The sequence below is a fragment of the Barbus barbus genome, assembly GCF_936440315.1.
Source record: "Barbus barbus genome assembly, chromosome: 38".
NCBI classification, from domain to species: domain Eukaryota; kingdom Metazoa; phylum Chordata; class Actinopteri; order Cypriniformes; family Cyprinidae; genus Barbus; species Barbus barbus.
This window is the reverse complement of record NC_136716.1, coordinates 7,140,609-7,166,307: the sequence shown is the minus strand read 5'-3', so window position 1 is coordinate 7,166,307 and position 25,699 is coordinate 7,140,609. Positions and strand designations below refer to the sequence as shown.

The following is a 25,699-nucleotide window of genomic DNA, read 5'->3' as shown; positions in this document are numbered from 1 at the left end:
CCCTAATCACCAAATGATTCATTGGAAATTGCTGCATAGAGTTTACTTGACTCCAATGAAACGTTTTTATATGAATCTGTCGTCTTCTCCTAAGTGTAATCTCTGTTCCCAAGGAGTTTTAGGCATGTTTTTGCATTTTATTTGGGAGTGCCCCTCTCTCTCACCTTTTTGGACTCAGCTCTCTCTGGACCTATCATATTTGTTGGGTACTGAGATATGTTTGACTCTGCGCCATTTTTTAATGAATGACTTTTGGGACTTCACCTTGTCCGTCCAACAAAGATCTTTACTGTTAGCTGCTCTCACAGCAGCAAAATAATTGCTGGTCAACCGTTTGAATCCTCCTCACACAATGGACAGATGAACTTGGACTGTGTATTTGTTGGACATTATCTCAGTGGAACTCTATACTTCTCGTATACATGGATCTAACGTGAAAACTGTAAAATATTTTATTGTTATTTATCTATTAATATTAATTAATGTTTATTATTATTATTATTTATTTTATTTTATATTATTTGTTTTATTTTTTTTGTTTACCGAGGGGTGGGATGGGTTTTAAATTTGTACAGCTGCTTTTTGTTTTGTACTACTGTTCCACAAAATAAAACTTAAACAGTTGTTAAAAAAATTTATACAAAATAATTAGATTTCAAATAAATGTTGTTCTTCAAACTTTCTGCTTTAAAGAATCCTACAAAAGACACTGTACTGCGGTTTTCACACTTCATTAAGCAGTAAAACCATTTTCAACTAATAATGAAGGGTTCTTGAGTGTCAGATTAGCATATTAGAATGATTTCTGAAGGATCATGTTACACTGTCTTTTCGTTGTAATGATTGATGTAGTAAGCCATCTGTTTAGACTTAGAAAAGCTGCTATGGGATGTTTTGTTGAAAGCCAAGGGACGTACACACACATAATGAACTGTTAATGTGATCGTCTACATAGGCATGTCAGCATCAGTACTGTTCAACACCACACAATAAAACAGACAATGTAAAAATAAAGAAGTGGAAACGGCCTCGATCAAATATTCATGCGAGATGAAGCCTGAAGCCGCCATTACCTGAGATTTGCCCTTAGACGAGAATCTCTAAAGATGCCCCGACGTAGAAAAAGCAGTAATCCTATCAAAACATGTATGTACTGCTAAGACTGATAGAATGTGGTCAGGTTGCATAAGATCAGATGCTTAAAATAAATAAAATAAACTTTAAAGGTATATTTTGAAAGATGGATACTCCCTAGAACGAACACCCAAGAACCTTAGAACACCCACAATAAAAACTTTGGTAAAATCTTGCAAAACTACAATCGCAATTTTTTTTAAATCTTTAAATGCAATACACATATTTGTAAATGCACCAGCTGTTATCTTCCTAACTTCCAGGACAAATATCAATGTAAAATTAATCTGCTGCTTTTACACTGAACTGGTATTAATGTGAGAATGCCACAGACCACAGAGAGTGAGTTCACTCAAACCTAAATTCCTTCTGAGAACATATCAGACTCAATTCCTGCATGTCAGCTGAAAATAATAAAGGCCTGTTCACATCAAGAACAATAACTTTTTGGCTCTAAAAGAAGAGAAATATTTAACAATAGAAACTAAGAGGAACAATATTGTTGGGATCACTTTCAGAGCATTTAATCCAGCTGGTGAACGATTAAATCCATCTGATTTATCCAATAACTGCAGCGCAAGCATACAATACACAGTACATTATATAGTTATTTTTGTGATTTCGTATGACTTCATACAATGTGATTTATACTGAACTGTATGTTTTTTAGAAAAGAAAATGTAAGCCCATCCCAATCGTACCTGTCAGTGGGGTGAAAGTGTACATTATCCAAAATTTTTTTGATAATGTATTGATAATCCTATTTTTCAAAATATAAAATAGTTAACAATTACCATGAAAGGTAGTTGTCCAATTTCCTACTGTACTTTGCAGAACACAAAATAAGATATTTTAAAGAATGTTGGGAACCAATTGTATAAAAATTATAGACTTTTCAACATATTTCTTTTATGCTCCACAAAAGAATGAACGTCTTACAAGTTTGGAACAAAAGGAAAGAGAGAAAATTATGACAGAATTAGGCTATCATTTTTGAGTAAACTATCCTTAACCAGACACTAAAACCTGCCAAAAATGATAGATATAAATAATATTAATTGCTAATTAAGTTTTAATCACCAATGTTTACTATACAATTTAGTCTGTAAAAATTGTGTTCCACTGATGAAGAATAGCAACAAAACACTCCATATATAGCTGCACTTACAAGACTAGCTTGTGTAACAAAACATTCCACTTAACAAAGTGTCAATGCGCATCCTGTGCTATTCATTTTGTTGCAACAGTGCTAAAAGCTTCCTGTGTATATCAGGAAGTTTATTAAAAGATAGAATTATGAAACTGCCGACTTATCCATTTTCTCTGACCTAAATGACAAGAATGCACATCACATCAATACAAGTCATCATTTCATCACCTACCAATCTCTTAAGTAGAAACTTCCCAAAAGTACTTGAAGACAATGATAGTTTCAGCTGGTCATATATGTGCATGAGTGCTGAAGTGCAAACATTCCATGTTTAGTTCATAAACGAGATGCTGTTAATATACAGCCGGTTTCACACACACACACACACACACACCCTCCAATAAGAGCTCAGGCAGCTAAACACAGCACATGGCACAACAATGCACTGACATGTGAAATCAAAGCTGACCATCAAAGATCAGGTGTTTGATCCTGATCGACCTCCGTAAAGACCCTGAGCCGTCAGTCTGATGACTGAGACCATACAGACACATCAACATACTCATTTCTCACTCTCATTTATGAGTGGTTTATTGTGCAGGAATATAATACAAACATATTTCTGCTCAATTCATGTCAAGATTCTAAAAACAACCTTCAATCACTGTACACAACTACATGCTGCAGTTATGATACATGCAGTTTCGTGAGCTTGTATCAACTGGGATATGCCAAGGAATATTTAATCTAAATAAATGTTGAAAAAGGAAAAGTTCAAGAAATAGTTCACCTAAAAATAAAATTTGCTCAAAATTTACTTACTCTCAGGCCATCCAAGATGTAGATGTTTCTTTCTTAATCAAAATAAATTTGGAGAAATGTAATATTACATCCCTTGCTCACCTCTGCAGTGAATGGGTGCCGTCAGAATAAGAGTCCAAACAGCTGATAAAAACATCACAATAATCCACAAGCAATCCACACGACTCAATCACTTAACGTCTTAGCGAAGTGAAAAGTTGTGCTTTTTTAAGAAACAAATCTAGAGAAACAATCCATCCCCTGTTGTGCTCTCACTTCAAAATCCACCAACATGTATTTGCACTTGTAAACGGTGCTTGATCTGTGCATATTTCTCTCCTGATTAAGACTAAACTTTCTCCACTAAAAGACTCATATTTACTCAGAAGCAATGGTTTGAAGTTAAAAATGTTTTGATGGATTACCAAACATCCAGCTTTTCATTTCACAAAATGATCATTCATAGACTGCAGTCATGTGAATTATTTGTGGATTATTGAGATGTTTTTATCAGCAGTTTGACGGCACCCATTCACTGCTGAGGATCCTTTGGTGAGCAAGTGATTTAATGCTAAAATTCTACAAATCCGTTTCAATGAAGATACAAACTTACATCTTGTACGGACTTAAACATGATGTGTTGCAGTAAGATTCCAGAAGCATTTTTAGCGATTAAGTATACGCTAAACCCTTCAAGACAGACCTTCTTCAGTCTCTCTTCCCTATATTGTGACTACTTACTTGCATAACATTTTGATATGAATCAAATATTGTAATGTGATTGAACTATTACATTTTGTAATGCCTATGGCAGTGAGCGATCCATGTTGTGCTTTATAAGATATGCCAACAACCACAAAGGGCATAGGAAACAATATTTTAATATCCAAAAATGTGATGGGCAACTAAAACTGAACCCAGTTCTTTATGAATCGGAAATGTCAACTTTTTTTATATGGTGTGCTGTTGCAAAACAGAAATATATAAGGCAGATTAAGAAAATTGCATTTTATCATAACTCAAAAACTATTTTAATAAGGTAAAGGATGCATGTAAAAGCATGGCACAACAGCCATTTCTTGTGTAATTTAGTGCTTGCAGAGAAGTATAGCCTATAGTGTAATTTAGCCAAGAGTGAGGGTCTCCTGACGGCTCAAAGTTCCCTAACATAAAGCATATCTTATCCATACACCTCCAACAAAACTTGCACTTTGGACCGAATTGTACTAGTACATGGTATCAATACCAAAGTGATGCTATGGAAATGTTTGACCAGCAATGTATGATTATGTGAACAACTGGGGGTCCACAGACTGCTGGGATCCCTTAAAAATGGCACAATATATCTATATAAAACCTTGACTAATTGTATGTTAAGAAATGTGTATAAGTCATTTATATTTCACAAAATGTATTTCTAAAGGCGGTTATAGATTAGTAGATGAGTGTAAAAGCATCAGTAAACAAATGCAAATCTCTTTGTTGGACAAAACAATGGCTGAAAGAATCCAGGACAAGGCAAAGAATGTAAAGGTTGTTAACTGAGACACTAGGTCAACACTACTATGCATAATGTAGTAATGTATGTTAATATTATACAGAATTTTGCTTTTTTGTATGAAGATCCCTGAGCTGGCTGATAGTCTGATGTACTTGATCTTTTGGCTAAACATTTAGTAGACTATTGTTTCTGACCCTCTTCTGATTTCAGTGTTTACGTCCCTGTTTCTATGTCAAAGGTCATGGATTGCGTGACCCTGTGCGCCCTGGGTCACCTTCCACAACTGCTCAAAGAGCTACAGCAGATCGACTCTTTTAAAAATTGGTTAAAGCAAAAATCCTGCAATTACTTTCTCTCTTCATCACATTTATCTCCCACATATGATCCATGAAACACAATTTCATCATTAAGCACAGCACAATTTCACATCCACAAGTTTCCCATTAACCTTGTTCTGAATTTCATTCATATTCTCTGTTCCATTTATGCTCAGCATGTTAACAAGCTGTCATAAAAGCACAGCTCTCAAGAGCCAAGATCTGCATGATTAAATGTTTTCAGTAGGGCTGCAACAACTAATCGATAAAATCGATTATTATCGATTATGAAAATCATCGACAACGATTCTCATTATCGATTAATCGGGTCTGCCCACAGTGCACGTCCAACTTCAGCTGGTTAGTCAAATTACGGCACTGAATAATGCATTTCTATGGACAAAATGCATCTAAAAATAGTGGAGGAAACAGAATGAGATTCTGCCGGAGAAGCACGTGATCCAAGCTGCCCAAAACATGATAATTCTTTATTTTAAGCTTTAAGTTAATGCATAAGAGTAATGGCTTGCCCTGTCAGGCGCTTTGACAGATGCGTGTGCGTCCTCAGCGCAAAAACGTTCAGTTTACGGTCATATCCTTATCTATAAATGCCACAAATTCCCGCGAGTATTTCCATTTTTGCATAAAGGTCCGTCCTGACAGTCTGTGTTAAGTTTAAAATACCGAATGAGCGCCGGCGCGGCGGGCGCGCGCACGCGCGTCAGACGGACAGAACACAGTAGAGAGGGAGACAATTAATAGGCTTTTCAGCGCAAACATATCCATTGTGCTGAATTATCTGTTGTTGAAAGTTAATTTAAGGTTTAAAATAAATTAAAATATTTTATGAGAGTAGGAACTTTAAAGGGATAACAGCGTGTAATTGTCTGTCTGAATATAAACATGAGACGCTCCATAACGGAAATGACGAGGTGACTGTGATCAAAGTAGTTCCTGCAGAACATTACTCTTACCTGTTGGTTAACACTGAGTTTGTGTTTTTATTCGTCTTTATTATTATCTTTATTATTTTAATTTTTAATAGAGGTTTAAACTATATTCAATTTTTACAATGCTTAACAAATTTATGTAAGTTTAACAATGTGTTTATGTAAGGTTTGTGCCACTGCTGCTCTAAAGTAACAGTATTGGTGATAACCAAAATCATTTTTCGGCTTTCTGTACTGGTTAGTACTCCAATATGTGTAAGCTCTTTAGTAACAGTAGTAGGCTATTTTTTAATGCTATAATATCATTATTGCTGTTATCTATGAAAGAAAACCAGAGCACGTATTTTTTATTTGAGTATTTTTTTTTCGCGATACCCAATTGCAGTCAAAAAGTACATAAACAATACCAGGAAGAATGCAAGCTGTTATGAGGCCATTTTTTATTATTATGTCCAATAAATGACAATAACATTTTTAAATTTAAACAAATTTTTGACAAATTTCTAAAATATGTTTTCTCTTTATTATGCTAAGTGGTCTAATAAATTAAGCACTGTATGTTTTCATAGCATTCAGTTGTCACGTTTGTTTGAAGGACATTGGGCAGAATGTGGAATAGTGTTTTTTTTTGTCAATATTTTTTTAATCCGATTAATCGATTAATCGAAAGAATAATCGGCCAACTAATCGATTATCAAAATAATCGTTAGTTGCAGCCCTAGTTTTCAGAGCCATGTGCTTTATATGACTTACTAGATATTATTATCTTTACAAACTGATTGTTAAAATATGCCAGACTGACGATAAACAAGCATGTTAAATCCAAAGGGAAGATCTGCTTGCTGCTAATATGCAAACGAGCATCTCTCTTTCTGTGTGTGTGTGTGTGTGTAAGTGGGTCAACCAGCTGGATGTAAATATCAGTATAAGAATGACTGAAATAAACTGAATTAAATCAGACAAATTAGAATGCAGTGTAGTTCTGGAGACTCTACAAACAATGTTTTGCTGAATGAAATCGCACGTACAGTGGTTGGATCCGCTCCAGTGCTGATGTCTGATGGATGAGCTGAAGGGATGGGGCATCTTGTCCGGGATCAGACATCCTCTGCTCTGATTATAGTAATCCATCATGAGGAAAGGGTTCACATCCACACTCTCATACATGATCAGGTCGGACTCAATTCCTCAAGACAACAGCTGATCCACGACTGTACAGTTCACATAGAGCTTTAAGACAGAGATGGATCCATCAGATATTCCCAGAGGAGATCAGGAACTACAGAAGCGAGTAAAACTAAAGCTGAAGCGCTCGTGCATGGTCAGAGATCAGTCCAATCAATGTCCGATGAAACACTTTTTGTAAAAATATAGGCTACAGGATCAACAATGTCTCAAAAGTGCAATTTCTAAAGAGTATGTATATATTTTAGACCATATATACTGTATTTACTCCAAATCTTGATCGGTTAATAAAATACAGAACGAACGAGGCATCAGTAAATCCATCAAATGTCCAGAGCGCTGAGTTTGGTCCGATTTAGTGATGTGATTATTCTGTCTCGTTTGTGTCTCCGTGATATCATAAAACTCGTGCAGCGATATTAAACAGGATCCTTTTTAAATGTTTAGTGTCCTCCCGATTATAAACAGCACACAAACGCGCGTTTAATGTGCTTGTGTGCGCGTGTGTGTAATATTAATCCGCGCAGTTACCGTGTGTTCACGCGCTCGGAGCTGCTCAGAGTGTGAGAGGATCTTGATGCGAGCGAGCAGCTGTCTGTAGGTGCCGCCCATTAACGATGACGAGTCGAGTGACTGCATTCTGGCCACGCCCATCCGCCCTTTAATCTCCGCCCACCTTAATGTATCTGTCTCCAAAGCCCCGCCCACATTGCGTCTCTATCACTAAATAACAAACTAAATAACTAAAGATGAAGAGTTTTTTAGCTGTCAAATAAACAAATAAATTAATAAAATAAATAAAACCTTTTTTTAATAATAAAAAAACCTCCCCATAATCTGGCAGATACCACTGAATAATCATCTGTCTGTGACAAATCTAGACTCTCTAAACAAACAGCAAAATAAATAATTATTATTATTAATAATAATAGGCTAGTAATTTTAAAGTGTCTATTATTTCAATACATTTGGCTTTTAACTCCCCAGCTCATTCATTCATTTCTATCATCTGATAGGAGCTTATTAGGTGTTCTTACAAAACCATTCAATAGTCAGTATGAGCAAATTTAGATTCAGAAACAATTTAAGTTAATTAACAAGTTATTTAAAGTTTTCATTTCATCTTAAAAATCCTAAATAAATAAATACAATAATAAATAAGCAAAGAAATAAACAAACAAAAATTAAATAAATAAACAAGCAAACAAACATTATTAAACATTATACCAAAACACATTTGGTTAATTTAAGTCCATGATCCAATCTTTATTCCAGGACATATAATGAAAGTTTAACTTTTTTTTGTTCTTTTTTTTTTTTTTTTTTGTAGTCGATGTGACTAACTTAATGCACCATATATTGCAATATTTCAATTTGTTTTATAGGCCTATCTGCAGGTAAATTGTACAAATTATTTATAATTTTTTATTATTTATTTATAGTTAAATAAAGTGAAATTAAATAAAAAACGCATTTATTTAAAAAGGGCATATACTATATATATATATATATGGTATATATATATATATATATATATGGTACTGCATATATATATATGGTACTGCAATGGGGTGTTAAATAATTCAATCCTTTAATAAAATGTGACATTCGACTAAGTCAAGGTTACTGTTGAATGAAGAGAGTGTAATGTGTGCACATCCAAAAAACTTTGGGCAGGTGCTCGATCTTATGAAACACTTCACAGTTAATAAACAAAAATTGGCACACTGCCACAACTGCTCTCAAAAAATTTATTAAAATCATAATGTTTCAACCCTAAGGTACTGTTGAAATCACTATATTTACACATGCAGCAGGGCTCTGAGACCCCAAACAGAATGGAAGTCAGTCTGCAGATCATGATCATTAAAACACACGCGACAAGTTGTTTTTTACTTTATTGAAAGCGAAACAGCTTGAACCAATAGCCTAGTTCAAAATTACATATCAATGCAAAAATGAGAAGTTCCAGTCAACTCATAGTCAATATTTCACAAAACTCATTGTCAATATTTCACAATTTTTGAATTACATAATGCACATCCTCTAAGTTTCGGTTTCTTAAACCAACTTCAGAGTTCCTCCTTCTCAACTAGTTTGGCCCTTCTCTAGTTCTCTCATGGCTCATTTGTCTCTCTCTCCATTGCCGTCTTACTAATTTGCCTAATGTTATGCTGCTGAACTTTTGCTGAACCCGTGGAAGCAGTCAGCCTCACCTCTCAATGACCCACTGCATGACACTGATTCGCTTCCATGCCTTTCTCATCTGACATCACACAAAGGCATTCCACCTTGTTCACCGGCCTTGCATAACCACACTCAGCAAGAAGAGCGCTTTCCTTTGAATGATGCGCTGAAAGTTTCCAGAGAAACAGCTTCAAATGAGTCACAAAACAACAGCAACATCTTGGAGGTGGCTTAGTAAACTTTTGTAAGTGCATATATCACTCTTTCCACTGAATATCCAGTTTCATCTCAAAAGCTGATTCAAGAAAGAGTTCCCCAAAAGTGTTTGGATGCTAAATGTCATTGCATTAAATAACAAAATACAAAACCAAATGGCATTCATTTTAAATAAAGTTTTCATGCAAAATGTTTCACAGAAAGATTTTTAAGCCTGAAATAATAAACCAATAGATATGAGAAATGAAGGCAAGATTGTGCTACTTTGTGGATCATGGTCCCATTATTTCAGAGGCGTCCAATCCTGCTCCTGGAGGGCCATTGTCCTGCAGAGTTTAACTTCAACCAACTCCAACACAGTTTCCCGCAAGTGTCTAGTGAAACGGAAGACCTTGATTAGCTGCTTTAGGTAGCCTATGTTTAATTGAGAATGGAGCTAAACTCTGCAGGACAGTGGCTCTACAGGAACAGCCCCATGCATTATTGGAACGCACTCCATAGTTAATGTGATTATGTAGATACGCTGCTAAAACACTGTGAACTTGAGGGAAACTGACTACATACATCCACTAAAAATCACTGCAACACCAGCTGATTGAAAGTCACCGTAAAAACAAGTTTTGCTCTGAGAAAAGCTCTAGCATCAAGTTCACAGATGTCACCAGCTTTGATATGTATTTACCTAATGCAAAATAATACATAACATTAAGTGATCACCATGTATCCACTAAAGCATACGGACAGAAAGATAAACGTTGTGCAGTCTTTCAGCCTAGGATAAAGTCATGAACATCAACAATAATTTGGGACAAATATAATTATTATTTTTTTTGGTAAAATATGTAGCAGTAAGTAAGTGTGATGCAGCAGGATTTCGAACAGCATCCTAGGTCGCCGCGGACAGTCTTTAACTTTAAATTAATGTTGTTCAACTGAATGTACAAATCAAACTGTTACCTGAAATATCCACAAAATAAAATAAAAAACAACACTGATATAAGAGCGGGCAGTTTATCTGTCAATCAAGATGTGCACGAGTTTCGTTACTACAGCAATAGCAGAGTATTCTTTCAGAATCTTATCCTGATAAGATAGCAAACTCTTTCAATATACTGAGTCCTGCTGGACCACTCTACAATCACATCGGTTGAATGCTAGATTAGTTGCAAGCATCTATTTCATTTATGCCTTGCTTTATTTGCAAATCTAACTGGTTTAGTTGTTTGTCATTATGGATTTCCCATCATTAAACAACAACAACAAGTTACTCGGCCCTACATACAGTACGGTTTGGAAAATGGATGAATTATTACATAAACTTTGATTAAATCAATTAATGCTTAATGTTGCGACCCACCCAGTGGCTCTTACAGTATGTGAAGTAAGTGAGTGAGTGTGTTTCATTTAGCATGAACTTCATCAGAAAGAGGAAATTTGGCGTGAGTTTTTGTGACTCACTTGAAATGATGGGGGAAAAAAAACTATTTTATTGTGTTGTGAGAAATATCTCATTACTGAGAAACGTGCATTTATCCTAAAACAATTTATTCATTTACTCATTGCAGATTACATAAGAGACATGCTCAAAATCACCCCACCCCCATGCCAGGCCAGCCAGAGTTTGAGTGTGGTTATAAAAGGGGAATAAGGGGGTAAAGGTGGGTTTATGGGCCAAACTAATGGCAGTAATGGTGGATAGTACCTTTTGAGGGTGTTAAACTATTTTTATAACCCACACTAAAATATATTATTTCCTGGAAGCTAAGAAAGGTGCCCTAAACCAGGACAATAGCGTTTGGCCTTTAACAGGACACATAGGTTGTCGCCAGCCACATGCAGCTATTTCAAATGCATTAGGTTGGTCTTTTCAAGGTCGCTGTCACTACCCAAATTAATTCTCAGAAGGTCTCTCCCTGGACAAGAATAAAAGATGTTGAACTGTGAGACTCCTGGCAGACCACAAAATTATTATTTATGCCGAGACAAATCTTAAAAGCCCTAAACCTTTAAAAAAAACAAAATCATTTCGGCAACATTAATTGGGGGCTCGTCCGGGATCTTCGAGCAAGTTTAAACTTTTCATAAATCAGTCTAAATCTAGAATCTTAAAATTAATCTGATTAATAATCTGAAAAAGTATTTCATGACTTTATGGTAATATAGCTGTGTTGTATAGGCTTCCTCAGCAAAACAATCTCAAAATTATTATTATTATTTTGTTTGTTTAAATGCACACTGTAAAAAGTGATAAGTTGACTTAACTTAATCACTCCAAAAAGTGATAAGTTGACTTAATTTAAAAAAATTGAGGAAACCGCTTGCCTTAAAATTATCAAGTAAATAATAGTTAATTAGAATTGTCAGGTTCACTTAACTTATTTTTTAAAATTATTATTTACTTGATAATTTTAAGGCAACGGCTTTTCTCAATTTTCAAATTAAGTCAACTTATCACTTTTTACACTGCAGTAACAAGAACAATTTCTGAGGCATTTTGTACTGTTTGAACGGCAAATTGGAGCATTGCAACATCATTTGGGTTTGATTTCCTCCAACGCCCATGCTTCTAAGCACCACACAGTTTGTGTTGTTCTAATACCAATAAATCCCTCCTCAAACCAAACACAGCTTTTCATCTTTTAGTGCAATGCCAAAAGGAGGAAAGACTGAGGAAACTCTAGCTGTGAACTATGTCCGTAGGGACGAGCTCTGAGCTAGTCTGCTCTTGGATCATTGAGCTTGTGCATTAGTTTTTAAGACGTGGTTTAGCTAGACGGGATGACATCAGGAATCTGGGACTGGTGATGTGGGAACCCTTTTTAACACAAGAAGAACTGTGAGAAGAAAGTGAAATAACTAACTGTTATTGTAAATAATATTTGAACCAGCACCAGTGTTACTGAGGTCCCGGATATCTTTACATGTAAGTAAACTACATATATATCAACTAAAACTAAACCAAAATAAAATGAGGAAAAAATAAAATAACAATATTCCTGTGATTTGTTTAATTTTTGTTTTTGATGACAGTGTAGCTCCTACTTACAATAGATTTATTAATTACAACAATAACTTTTGGGAGGATTTTTATTATTATGGTAAAGTCAAGGACAATACAATAGAGATACTATCATAGTTTTATTAATAGTTCAAATTATTTTTTTATTGTTATATTGACCAATATTAGTTGACTTTATTTTTAAATTTGACTAATTCTGTTGTGTGTTTTGTCATTTGTATGATTATTATTGTTATTTATTAATATTTTATTATTATTATTATTTAGTTTTTTTAGGACACCCTTTATTTTAAGGTTCAATTCTCACTATTAACTAACCATTAACTATGTTTGCCCCAATAAAATCGTAACTAATAGTTAGAAAGCTAGTTGTTAAGATCAGGTATTGGGTAGGATTAGGGATGTAGAATATGTCAAATAACAAAAATGTGGGTTTATTTTGTTAGTGAATTAAATATAATAACCCTGCTCAAGGGTTAGCTTAAAAAGTGGAAATTGGCACATACAAATACCCCCCTCTCACACTGAAAACTGAGAACGTTAGTAGTATTGGAGCAGGTCGTCAGAACATCACTAAGTGCATCAAAGCTGTAACAGGCAGTTTAACAGGGTGGTGTGTTTCATAAATCTACACAAATAACAGACCTCCACATGGCCTCACATTGTACTTTTTTTCTCTCTGACCCATCAAACACAGAGAGGCATGGCCCCTTTAATGTGCCCTATAGAGCACGCTCAGGCAATTATGGCACATGCTGCAGCTCTGGCAAGAGGTCTTTATGGCAAACGGCTGATGTAAGGCAGCCATTACATGCTGTAATGACCAATATACACCTTTAGCCAAACAGACTTTCCTTGAAAAAGCATATGTCACAAACGTACTGTAGGCCCCGTTTACACTTGGTATTAAAGGGATAGTACATCTAAAAATGAAAAGACTATTATTTACTCACCCCACTGTCATTCCAAAACTGCTTTTTTTCCACATGCACACACACACACACACACACACACACACATGTTGGGTTTCCATGTTTTATAGGGACATTGTATAAATGTAATGGTTTTCATACTGTACAAACTGTTTTTTTTTTCTATCCCGTTACCCTAACCCTACCCCATAAACCTACCCCTCACACAAACTTTCTGCTATTTTAGATTCATTCTGCATCTATAATTATAAGCTGTTTTCCCCATGGGGACCAAAAAATGTCCCCACACGGACAAGGATTTTGGATATTAAGATATTTTGAAGGATGTAGCCAAACAGTTTCAGATCCCATTTTTTTGTCTCCATATAATGAAAGCAAAAATTGTGCACAACTGCCACCTCATAAAATAGTTACATTTTCTTGTGAGATCAGGTTGTATGCCATCATTACGGACTGTAATTTTGTAAAGAAAGCTATCAAAAGGTCTAGATTAGAGGTCAACTCTTATCCTAGAAATCTATTGTCCTGCAGAGTTTAATCAAACACACCTGAACCAGCTAATAAAGGTCTTTAGGATTGATTGAAAATCACAGGAAGGTGTGTTGAAGCAGGTTGGAAATAAACTTGGAAGGACGGTGCGTCTCCAGGAGTTAGATTGAAGACTATAATGAAGGTGATTTAGATTTAGTTACAAAACAAATAGTTAGTTTAGTATAAATGAGGATATGTGGAAAAGAAAATAATGTACCGCAGTTGCAGACATTCCTATCCAGAACGGGATTAGATTTCTTAGAGGACGCCCAATTTAGCTGAAAAACAAGTCTTTTTTTTTTTTCTTTTTCCAAGATTGTGTGAGAGACACAGACGTGTTCAATTCAGACAGGATTAAGATCACTAAGTACGTCTGTGAAACATCTGAATCTGACCTGACCTCTTGGAAAACTAGTTCTGTCCAAATAGGGCTATAGTCGGTGAGAGAGAAAAAAAAGAGCTTCTGGTTTTACTTCAGTACTGTTTCACACTGATCTGGTTAATGTAGCGGATTCACTAGATGCTAAGTTTTCTGAAGCACTAGCACGTTCACTCTGTCCATTCATCCATCTATCCATTGCAAAGTGGCTGTAAAAGCCCATCCTCGTGATGCTGAACTGGGATAAGCCAACATGCTTTCAAGAGCAGTGAAAAAGGAACACTCTCTGCTTGAGTGCTGCTGGAGAGTATTAGACCATTGTGAGAACTGGATGAGGGGAGGGGGTCGCTTTAAATGGATTTCCTGTGTGTGCTTGTGCCCTCTGCGTTATGACACCCCCATCGACATGACACGCACTTGAGACTCGCCCCGGGTCATGGAAACACATCTGATACACAGCACACAAACAGTAAGTGTGACAGAAGCCACTTTTCCAACAGGGGAACCGGAGCTGGTGTCCAAGCTACAGAATTTCCATGAATTTCCACAGCAGAAAAAGCAGTTCTGGGTCAGAAAAATATGCTTTGCACCGACCCACTAAAATCTGCTAGTCACGAACCAGGAACCACTACAATCTGTCACCAAGTACAGTTTTCAAAACAGGAACAACTCAGTCTGGAAAGACTGATGCAAATCTAGATTGATCCCACTATAATCAATGAAGTTGCTGTTTTTATATGTTTCACATTATGCAAAGACTCAGGACACTTACAATAAAATCGTTATTTTAAAAAATCTCTATCTGAATTCTTATAAATTTTATTTGTTATACATCATGATACATGAATTTAAATGACCAACTTGATCATAAGCCTGTTCTACACAATCTACCACATGCCATCTAATTTATAGTTTATATTTTTTAAAATCCATCCATCCATTTTCCATATCGCTTATCCTTGCAGGGTTGTAGGACTTTTCAAAGACCTTGTAGTATAATTGTAAAAATGCTCACCTTCACATGTCTATTTGCTTATAATGTTTTTTATGAAGTGACATTGTATTGTTATTCATATTTCAAAATGAACATTTACTGGACCTAAGCATCTCAGATTTACTTTATTGACTTAAATGTTTATACAATTTAAAAAAATATATATTTTTAGAAAAGTTATGTTAAAATGTAAGTATCAAACATGACACATCAGGCTTCAAATGTGTATTTGTATTTTTAATAAAATTATTTTTTCAAAACTTGTAAGTGTAAACAAAGATTGTGATATGCTATGTTTGTCATGTTATGTCATTGTTCAACAGTGAAGTATGTAGACATTGGTCTGTTAATTACTATTACAATTAATTACCATTCTCACTCCTGAGAGCATTTGATTGGACAAAATGCAGAGAAACTTTAAAAATGTTTATCCACTAAAAGATAACTCAACTTTTAGGAGTACACCAGCATATAGATGTTAGCCTTAATTCTAACAGTCATGATCTAAAAGCCACTTCATTTTAATTCCATCAGGAGACTTTTTCCCCATTTTGAAAACTACAAGAAATTAGCATTAAAACTTAACTAGAAACGGCAAGTGCAAATTACGGGACACTAACATTAGACTGAAAATGACCTGCTCACTTAGCAGTGACAAAACACTTAAATGCATATGACATTAAGCTGATATTCACAGTAGCACTCATGTCTCTATATTGTGTGTGTGTGTGTGTGTGTGTGTGTGATCTGGATAAGCGTGAGATGTAGAAATGAGCCTGTCCTGTCAGAATCAGTTCAGATGCTAATAGCACATCAGAAATCTAGCAAACAAAGCCCCATCACTGTCCCATGACAAATACCCCAGAGCCCGGGGGGTGTTTGTGGGGGATGGGCTGGGGGTAATGAAATGGATAACTTCCAAACCTCTTCATTAAAGAGAAAAGAAGAAGATCAGCATATCAAAAAGAAGAAAGAAGAGGAGGAGGAGTGTGTGAGTGTGTGCTTGTAGTGAGAATGTGTGTAGTGTGGTCTTCTAGCTGCAGAGCGAGCTCATCCTGGACCATTGAAGTACTGCGTATAGACTTACTATGTCTTCTTATGTTTTAGTGTCTAGTAAATTAATTTAGTAGACTAATTTTACATGACATGCATTAAAGACGCGCACTTAACTGCAGGACACTTGAGATAACAGCCCCCCTGAAGCCCATCGGGCATCATGTTGGGGGTCACCATGGCCCTTGATTAGCATTTAAATGTCTTTGATAAGAGCTGAGAGGACACAGGCCACTATATCAGCAGATTTGAGCCGCTACAAACACACTCTAGTATTCATTAGCTCATCCCACTGACGGTGAAGCTGATCATTAGAGCAAATAAACCCATCACACACAGAGTGAACCCCGGCCGATCACAGCCACTGATAGAACAGAGAGAATGAGAGATGCAGATAAAGACAAGAGAGTGAGCATATTTAAATTAAACAGGGAAGAACGTCTCAATGAAACCAGGTTGTTGCGTGTGGGAATGTTACTTTAAAAATAAATTAACGTTTGGAGACACAGATACAGAAAAAAGAAAAAGAAAAAAAAGAGTGCATTTCAGGGTCAATAAAATTTATTTCCAGCCCTAATGTGGAAGTAATTGCCTACAAGAGATCCAAACTAGATTTATAATGATTTATAATTAGATATCATACATGTTATAGACAACAAATATAACATCCAGTATGTGAATGTAATTTTTGGGATTGGATATATTTTGCTGTATGAATCTATGTGCACAAAAAGTTATGCAAATTCTCATGAAATTCAAAATTGATTCATCTTGACCCTTAACTAATTGAATCTTGACCCTTTGTATTTTATTTTTGTTTGCTTGGTCTTCCTCATTATAATTTAATTTTAAAAGAGTAAACAAATGTTTAAACACAAGGTATGGGAGAATGGGGACAGCTGTCTCACAAAGGGAATCATAAGGTCAATATCTCAGCATCTATAAGATTTTGAGTCAAAATTTCAATTAAATAAATGTTGTTGTTTATTTCAGCTGGAAACTGCAGTAAATTATATTGTGGAGTTTTGCAAAAAAAAAAAATATATAACGTTAAAGTATAGTTCTCCTAATGATTTGTAATACAACTGAGCTAGTTTAACATGTCTTGAATCACTCCATGCTCTCTTTCTTTTTTTTCAGTTTAACTCTAATCAATATTTAATGTTCATTTAGTTATGTGGTGCATAATCATGTAGTAAGCACGATAATATACAGTCACCAGTTACATTGCATTAATGCCCGGCTTTCTGAACATTATCCCTTTCATAATCTTTCAGTAAACTATATTAAAAATATATTTAATCACATTTAAAGCTAGTCTGTAGAAGTCTGCAGAATTTCTTTACAACCAGCACAGAAGGGCAGGTCCCTTTAACCAACATGCATACACACACACACACCCTTTCAATGTGCATTCCTCTGGGTGTGACTATTGTGTCTCTCTCTATGCAACACTGTGATGATATTTTAGAGTTTTGGGAGTTACATTAGTGCAGCGCGATGTGCAAGAGTTGCAGCATAAGCACATATTCAGTCAGGCCTCACAAAGGTTTAGACAAAAAACCTTTCACAATGCACACACACACACACACACACACTGCTGACCTCTCACCATTAGATGTGTGACACAAAAGCAGATCATTTATCTACTCATCCTCATGAAACCTCCGCTCTGCATTCTCACACACACACACACACACACACACACACACACACACACACACACACACACTCACATGCTCTGACAACATGATGAACACACTCTCTTTATAGTTTTCACCATGTTGTGTGGTGTCTAGAGTTTGAGTGTTTGAATGAATTTCTAAGATAGAAAGATTATGAAACATAAGCTCCTGTCAAACTACCATGAACTAACTCATCGGCACAGGCTTTAGTTTTATAGGAACAATCTGTGATAACTTTAGGTCTAACCACAGAAAATAATTTAAACTCCCTGAAATCCTTCTGTTTGTAAAAAAAAATGTGTTTACAGCAATGCACTTGGAATGCCTAACCTAATGAGGTATGTTGATTGGATGGTTTAATAGCAAAAATGTGATGTTTGTTTTAAGTATTAGCACTCATATGAATTTTCCATTCAAAACTGTGGTATTCTCTAATTATTTCTTTGAAATGGGTGCAAATTTCTTGGTGGACAAACTTCTGGTTATGTTTGTTGTTTATTGGCTTTACGTGGTGATGATAGGAAATTAAATATTGGCTAAAACTTTGCACAGACACAGATAGTAAGTGATTCTATCACACTAAACTTACGTTACATATAATATTTACAAAACAGGCTCATTGGAAAACATGCCTGTGCCGATATTTCTGTGAAATGATATTACATTGCTTCTTCCACATTATATTGCACATTAAAAGTGAGTTTGGTTTCATCCAAAACCGATAAATGTGAATCTGACAACATTTATTACGTTGGTTGTTTTGTATGTATCGCGCGGCAGTTTGGAAATGAAATGTCCGGTGAGTGGCACTAGAAAGGTAATGCTCTATTGTGTTTGAAATTAATGTAACACTTACACTAAACCCTACCCTAAACCTAACTGATAGTGTTAACAAAAGCAAATATTCGATAAAAACACATTTGCTGAAGCAACCATGCCATTTTAGCTAGCTTCTACAAGTCTTTGAGTTCTTTTATTGAGTATAATGATTTGTGTTTCAAAGGACTCATACCCAAGCACTCTCCATCACAAGAACAATGCTTTACCAGGTGAGCTACCAAGCAAGTTTACTATGTGAGATAATATGGAGCTGGTTATGTTATACAAATGAAAAAATGGATTAGTTTATATATCTTGCACTATGGTAAAAGTGTTTTAAGGTCATAACTGTTACGAATCCTGGCCATGCACTTCAGTTTACTCACCACCAGAGGTCACCCGCTCACCACATGGACTTTTACACTACACAGCACACTGGACTCAATTTCCCACAATCCATTGCACTGACGACTTGCACAGCTGTTCACTATTTTCGCCCACACCTGATCACCATTTCACAATCACCATCACTCTATTTAAGCCTGGGACTTGCTCTTGCTCACCACCGAGTATTGTTAGCCTGCTACCTTACAAAGCGTTCTTAGTTTTCATAGTCTTGCCTTGCCTTGTTTTCCTTTCCGTGTCTGACCCTGCCCGAGTTCTTGGATTATTCTCTCTGCCTTGCCCTGTCTGGATTTTGTATGCCGATCGTCGACCCTCGCTTGTTCCACGGATTGCTCTGTCTTGCCTCTGCCATACCTGTTTGCTGTCTCCCGACCCTGCCTGTATGACCACGTTTTACAATAAAGCTGTGCAAATGGATCCGTACGTCTCACGTCTCGTCAGCCCTGTAACAGAATACTCGGCCGCAAAAGGATCCAGCAGCTTTTCGGGTAGGTGCTGGCCAAGTATGGACCTGGCAGGTATGTTGCTAACCCTCAAGCAGGGAACGCGACCCCTTGAAGATTATATTGAGGACTATCTAATTTTGGCAAATGGCTCTGACCTGCCGGACTGTCTGCTGATAGATTTTTTTTGTGAAGGCATTAACCAGCCGATTAAATCAGTTAATCCGAGAGGGTCCCCGTTCGTCTTTCGTTCAGTTTCTGGACTTTGCTCTATTGATGGCTGGCTCAATGTTCACTGTGGGGGTCGCGGAGGAACGAGACACCGCACCCAATTGTTTGATCAGAGCCCCAGCCTGCGTCAAAGAGCCAAGTCAAGCCCCAGCCTACGTCAAAGAGCCAAGTCAAGCCGCAGCCTACGTCAAAGAGCCAAGTCAAGCCGCAGCCTACGTCAAAGAGCCAAGTCAAGCCGCAGCCTACGTCAAAGAGCCAAGTCAAGCCGCAGCCTACGTCAAAGAGCCAAGTCAAGCCGCAGCCTACGTCAAAGAGCCAAGTCAAGCCCCAGCCTACGTCAAAGAGCCAAGTCAAGCCCCAGCCTACGTCAAAGAGCCAAGTCGAGTCCCAGCCTCCGTCAAAGAGCCAGAGTCTGCTCACGTCGTCGCTGCCAAGCCAGAGTCTGCTCACGTCGTCGCTGCCAAGCCAGAGTCTGCTCACGTCGTCGCTGCCAAGCCAGAGTCACACCACGTCTCAGTGCTCCAGCCAGAGTCACACCACGTCTCAGTGCTCCAGCCAGAGTCTCTTCACGCCTCCACCGAACTGCCAGAGGCTGTTACCACAGATTCAAGGTCAGTCCTTCGAGTTCTGATATCCAGTGTGATGGACCCACCACTGACGTTGGTGCGAGTAGCTGGCATTCCCAGGGCCTCAACCCTGGCTGTTACAGAGACTGTTCCCCTGACCTCAGTGCTTCCCGTTATGGCGGTCGCCATTTTGAGTGTGTGGGCTGCACACTGTGCTCCTGAGGCCTCTCCTGTCCACGAGTCTGTTCCTGAGGTCTCTCCTGTTCACGAGTCTGCTCCCGTGCCTCCAGAGGTGGCGGCTTCCGCTGCAGAACCTCCCGAAGTGGTGGCACCTACTCCCGAATCCCGAGAATCCAGTTCTCATGTCACGGCCACGGAGGCCGTTCCTGACCTCATGGTCTGCCCTGTCACGGCCATGGAGGCCGTTCCTGAACTCACTGTCTGCCCTGTCACGGTCATGGAGGCCGTTCCCGAACTCACTGTCTACCCTGTCACGGCCACGGAGGCCGTTCCTGAACTCACTGTCTGCCCTGTCACGGCCACGGAGACCGTTCCTGAACTCTCGCCCTGTCCTGTCACGGCTAAAGAGGCCGTCTGTGAGCTCACGCCCTGTCCTATCACGGCTAAAGAGGCCGTCTGTGAACTCGCGCCCTGTCCTGTCACGGCCAAGGAGGCCGTCTGTGAACTCACACCCTGTCCTGTCACGGCCAAGGAGGCCGTCTCTGAGCACACGACCTGCCCTGTCACGGCCCCTGGGACCATGGGGACTCTCTCTGTGTTGTCTATCTCTGTTCTCCCTGTGGTGTCTGTCTCTGTTCTCCCCAGATCCCTGATCCTGCCATGGCTTCCTGACCAGTCCGCTCTACCGTGGAGATCCTCTGCCCTGTCTACTCCACACTGGTGGGCTCTGGCTCTGTCTGCTCCGCGGTGGTCGTCAGCTGTCTGGCTCTGGGGGTCTCCTGCTCCACCCAGGTGCGCTCTGGTCCCGTCCTGCCCTGCCACGGCTCCTGAGACCATGAAGGCTCTCTCTGTGTTGTCTATCTCTGCTCTCTCTGTGTTTTCTGTCCTTGTTCTCCCCAGATCCCAGTCTCTGTCATGGGTTCCTGCCCTGTCTGCCTCCCTCTGGTGGTCCTCTGCTCCGCCATGGTGGTCCACTGCTCCGCCCTGGTGGGCTCCGGTCTCACCTGCTCCGCTCTGGTGGGCCCTGGTCTCGCCTGTTCCGCCCTGGTGGGCTCTGGTCTCGCTTGTTCCGCCTGCTCCGCCCTGGTGGGCTCCTGTTCCACCTGCTCCACTCTGGTGGGCCCTGGTCTCGCCTGTTCCGCCCTGGTGGGCTCTGGTCTCGCTTGTTCCGCCTGCTCCGCCCTGGTGGGCTCCTGTGCCATCTGGCTCCGCCCTGGTTTCCTGCCCTGCCGGCTCTGCCTCGATCCCCGGCCTCTGCACTTCCGCAGGGATCTGGCCCTCCATCCCTCCCCCTGTTCCGCCTCCGCTCCACCGCCCTCCTTGATTGTATCGGGGCGTCTAGAAGCCGCTCCTTGGGGGGGGGGCTATGTTACGAATCCTGGCCATGCACTTCAGTTTACTCACCACCAGAGGTCACCCGCTCACCACATGGACTTTTACACTACACAGCACACTGGACTCAATTTCCCACAATCCATTGCACTGACGACTTGCACAGCTGTTCACTATTTTCGCTCCCAAACCTGATCACCATTTCACAATCACCATCACTCTATTTAAGCCTGGGACTTGCTCTTGCTCACCGCCGAGTATTGTTAGCCTGCTACCTTACAAAGCGTTCTTAGTTTTCATAGTCTTGCCTTGCCTTGCCTTGTTTTCCTTTCCGTGTCTGACCCTGCCCGAGTTCTTGGATTATTCTCTCTGCCTTGCCCTGTCTGGATTTTGTATGCCGATCGTCGACCCTCGCTTGTTCCACGGATTGCTCTGTCTTGCCTCTGCCATACCTGTTTGCTGTCTCCCGACCCTGCCTGTATGACCACGTTTTACAATAAAGCTTTGCAAATGGATCCGTACGTCTCACGTCTCGTCAGCCCTGTAACAATAACACAGTATTTTGCAAGGAATCATGTTAAAATAAGTTTTTATTAATTGGCAAGCCTCCCTGTTATCAGCATTTGTGTGAAAAGGAATCAAAGTTTGTTTTTATTTTTTTTATTTTTTTTTTTTTTTTTTTTTTTATTACCTCTAGTGTTCACTTCAGCTGGAAACTGCTGTTTTTCAAAAATTTAGGTAGTAATTTTTTCCCCAATGTGTTGCAATATTTCATGTGTATTATTGGTCACACAGACTGTAGAAAGGTCATGTAACATGGTCACACAAATAGAGTGTATGCCTAAAATTTTCTAAAATAAAAATAAAAAATGGTCTCGCGCATACACACACATACACTCAGTTGAATGAATGAGACATTTATGTAGCGCTTTATTGTGTATTGCTGTACACACAAATCACTGTGTGTGTGGGGGGGGTCTCTCTCCTCAACCACCACCAGTGTGCAGCATCCACTTGGATGATTGACCACCAACATCAGTAGTGAGATCATTCCAGCACTGACAGAACAATATAGCAGCTGTGTGTATGTATATTTGCAGATAGTAAATCGGGAAGAGAGCTGTCTCTGTGTGTGGTACTCCCAAGATCTTCTGGAAAAACCGGCACACTATATCAAACTTGCACAATAATTAGGTTAATCACTTTTTTAACCCGCATCCTGTTTTCCATTCCCTTGTTTCCTTCTCTTCCTCTGTCTTCCCTAATTCTTCCCCTTTGGCTGGAAAGAGAAAGATGGCAGGAGTGAGAGAGAGATAGTCTGGACAGCTCCGCTTGGATAAATTATTTCCCAGCGTGTGATCTAAGGGTAGCTGGAAAATTCTTGCCCACTAAATTTGTTTATTTATAACTGTAAGCTACTTTGTTAATGTATTTCGTTTTGATAATTTATAACATACTGTAAGAAAAAACAATTGTTGAAAAACTGATAATGTTCTGGCAGAAAATTACCAGTACCTTTTCTTTTTTAGTTCCTTCGATCCTAAAACAAAACACAATGCCAATTCAAAAAGACAAAACACACACACACACATATATATATATATATATATGATTTACTATTTGATTGCACTTGTAATTGTAATTTAAACATAAGCAAATTGCTTATTACTGATCATCGGTTAAAATGTACTGGATGTATACAACATAATTTAGATTTTGTACACTTTGTATACTGTCATGAAAAATTATAAAGCTTGTATCTATATGTATTTTTGCAAATGTGTTTATTAATGTAATAGTTGATACAGGAGTGTTTAGCGTATGTATGCGTGTATCTTCATAAACTGTGGGAAACAGTGAAAATCTAACACACGCACGCACGCATGCACGCACGCACGCACGCACGCACGCACGCACGCACGCACACACACACACACACACACACACACAATAATGGCCAATGGAAGCTCAAATCACTAAAGATAAAGATGTTTCATATATTACAAACACTATGCCATTGTGACTTTTGGATATACTCCATATCTCAGTCACTTAATATTATTTGTTTATATCAAGCTGGCGATTTTCCTTTGACTACTTTTATATTAAGGAAATTATGTGTACCCTGTGTATGTAATGTAATCATATTTTTCTGCTGTTAACGAACCAAACCAAACTTATTAAACAGTTGAGAACTACTGACTACAGAAAACTTTATTTTAAGATATTATTTAGTATGTTAACTAAACAGTTTTGAGAGGACCCCACAATTTAAGTCTTGGTGATTTTACAGTCAAGGGTTACCAAAAAAAGACCCACACATGCACACAGTGAGGAAAAACCCACTAGAAGGACATTCTCACTATCACAGACACACACATACAGACAAACGGTCTCTGTGAGACCCATCACATGCTGCTTCCTTTGTTTAATTTATCTACTGACAGAATCCCTTCTCTCCTCTCCTCCTGTCTTCCCCCATAGTCCCCAATCCCCTCTTTATCCACACACACTCCTCTTCTAGCTGTCTCTCGTTCTCTGCAGTTGAAGTTTCAGCAACTTAAGTTTATTTTCTGTTCATTTAAAAGGGTCATTATAGGTTACACTGTAATAACTTTATTTCTTCTGCTGAGGTCCACTTATAATGTTAGTCAAGGTTTCTTGCACCAAAAATGTAATTTAGTTTATGAGTATTTTGATTCTCTGTTCCTTAGAAGTAAACAACCTATTTTGCTACCATACCTTTAAAATGTCGAGAATGAATGCTTGGATTGCCCTGAATTTGGCCAAAATAAAGGTATCTTTTGTTGGCAGCCTCCATGATGCTTTAAAATTCTTCCACATGATGTTTTAGAACAGAAACGTTCGTCCTCAAAGACCTACACATCTAGACCTGTTAGTAATTTAACTTGTTCCTGCTAAAGCTGGAAGGAATAATATCTGTTTGATTTGTGGTTTCATTTTTCAATCTAATAAATCAGAGGCTTACGGAAAATAAATTATCCTTCCCAACAGTGCCCACAGCGTTTGAAGTCCCATAAGACACCAAGGAAGCTGAACTAGAGCTCTAGATTGAGAGGGGAAAAAGCTTATATGCCTGTGCATACTATATGTAATATAGTCGATGTACTATCTAATAATATATTACTGTATGTAATATATGTAATTTCACTGATTTTCCAGGCAGCTACAGGCTTAGTAAAATTCCTTATTAATTTCTTATTAAATGCACACAAGTAATAAACAACTATGCTCCCATTGTTACTTTAGATTTTTAGTCTTTTTTATATTAGGACTTATTAACAAAATTAACAAAATTGTATTAGTTAACTACTAATAACTCTGCTATGCACGCTTCTGCATGCACAAAAATGATACACAAAGCCTTATACAGTATAATCTCTACAAAACAGCTACAAGAGGATGGGAGGAGGAGGGAGAGAAGGAAGGAAGGAAGGAATGAAGAGGAGGAACCGAAGGACAGAGAAATGGCCGATGAGGAGCAGAGGGTCAATTAGATCCAGCAGTGAGCAGCCTCATGCGGATGGAGGAAAATTAGCCATGTCTACACCGTCTGTGCACCGTCTACACACCGTTTACACACACACATACACATCTATCAGCACTCACATCCTAAAAGCTGCTTTCAATTAGCAAGACTCATGTGCGCAAGAGAGCAGAAATATAGA

At 38.3% G+C, this 25,699-nt stretch overlaps 1 protein-coding gene across 2 annotated transcripts in view; it reads right to left on the bottom strand.

The window, feature by feature from the left end:
- The window catches only part of LOC306858062 (retinoic acid receptor alpha-A), a 190,443-nt gene that overhangs the window by 38,149 nt on the left and 126,595 nt on the right, over positions 1 to 25,699 (bottom strand). The window contains exon 1 of one of the 2 annotated variants that reach the window (XM_079398440.1): positions 6,882 to 7,635. The exons of the other annotated variant lie outside the window; for it this stretch is intronic. Coding sequence (XP_079254566.1) covers positions 6,882 to 7,020 — 139 coding nt within the window. The 5' untranslated portion in view covers positions 7,021 to 7,635. Of the gene's footprint in view, positions 1 to 6,881; positions 7,636 to 25,699 lie in introns of those variants that run through there. 2 annotated transcript variants of the gene reach the window in all.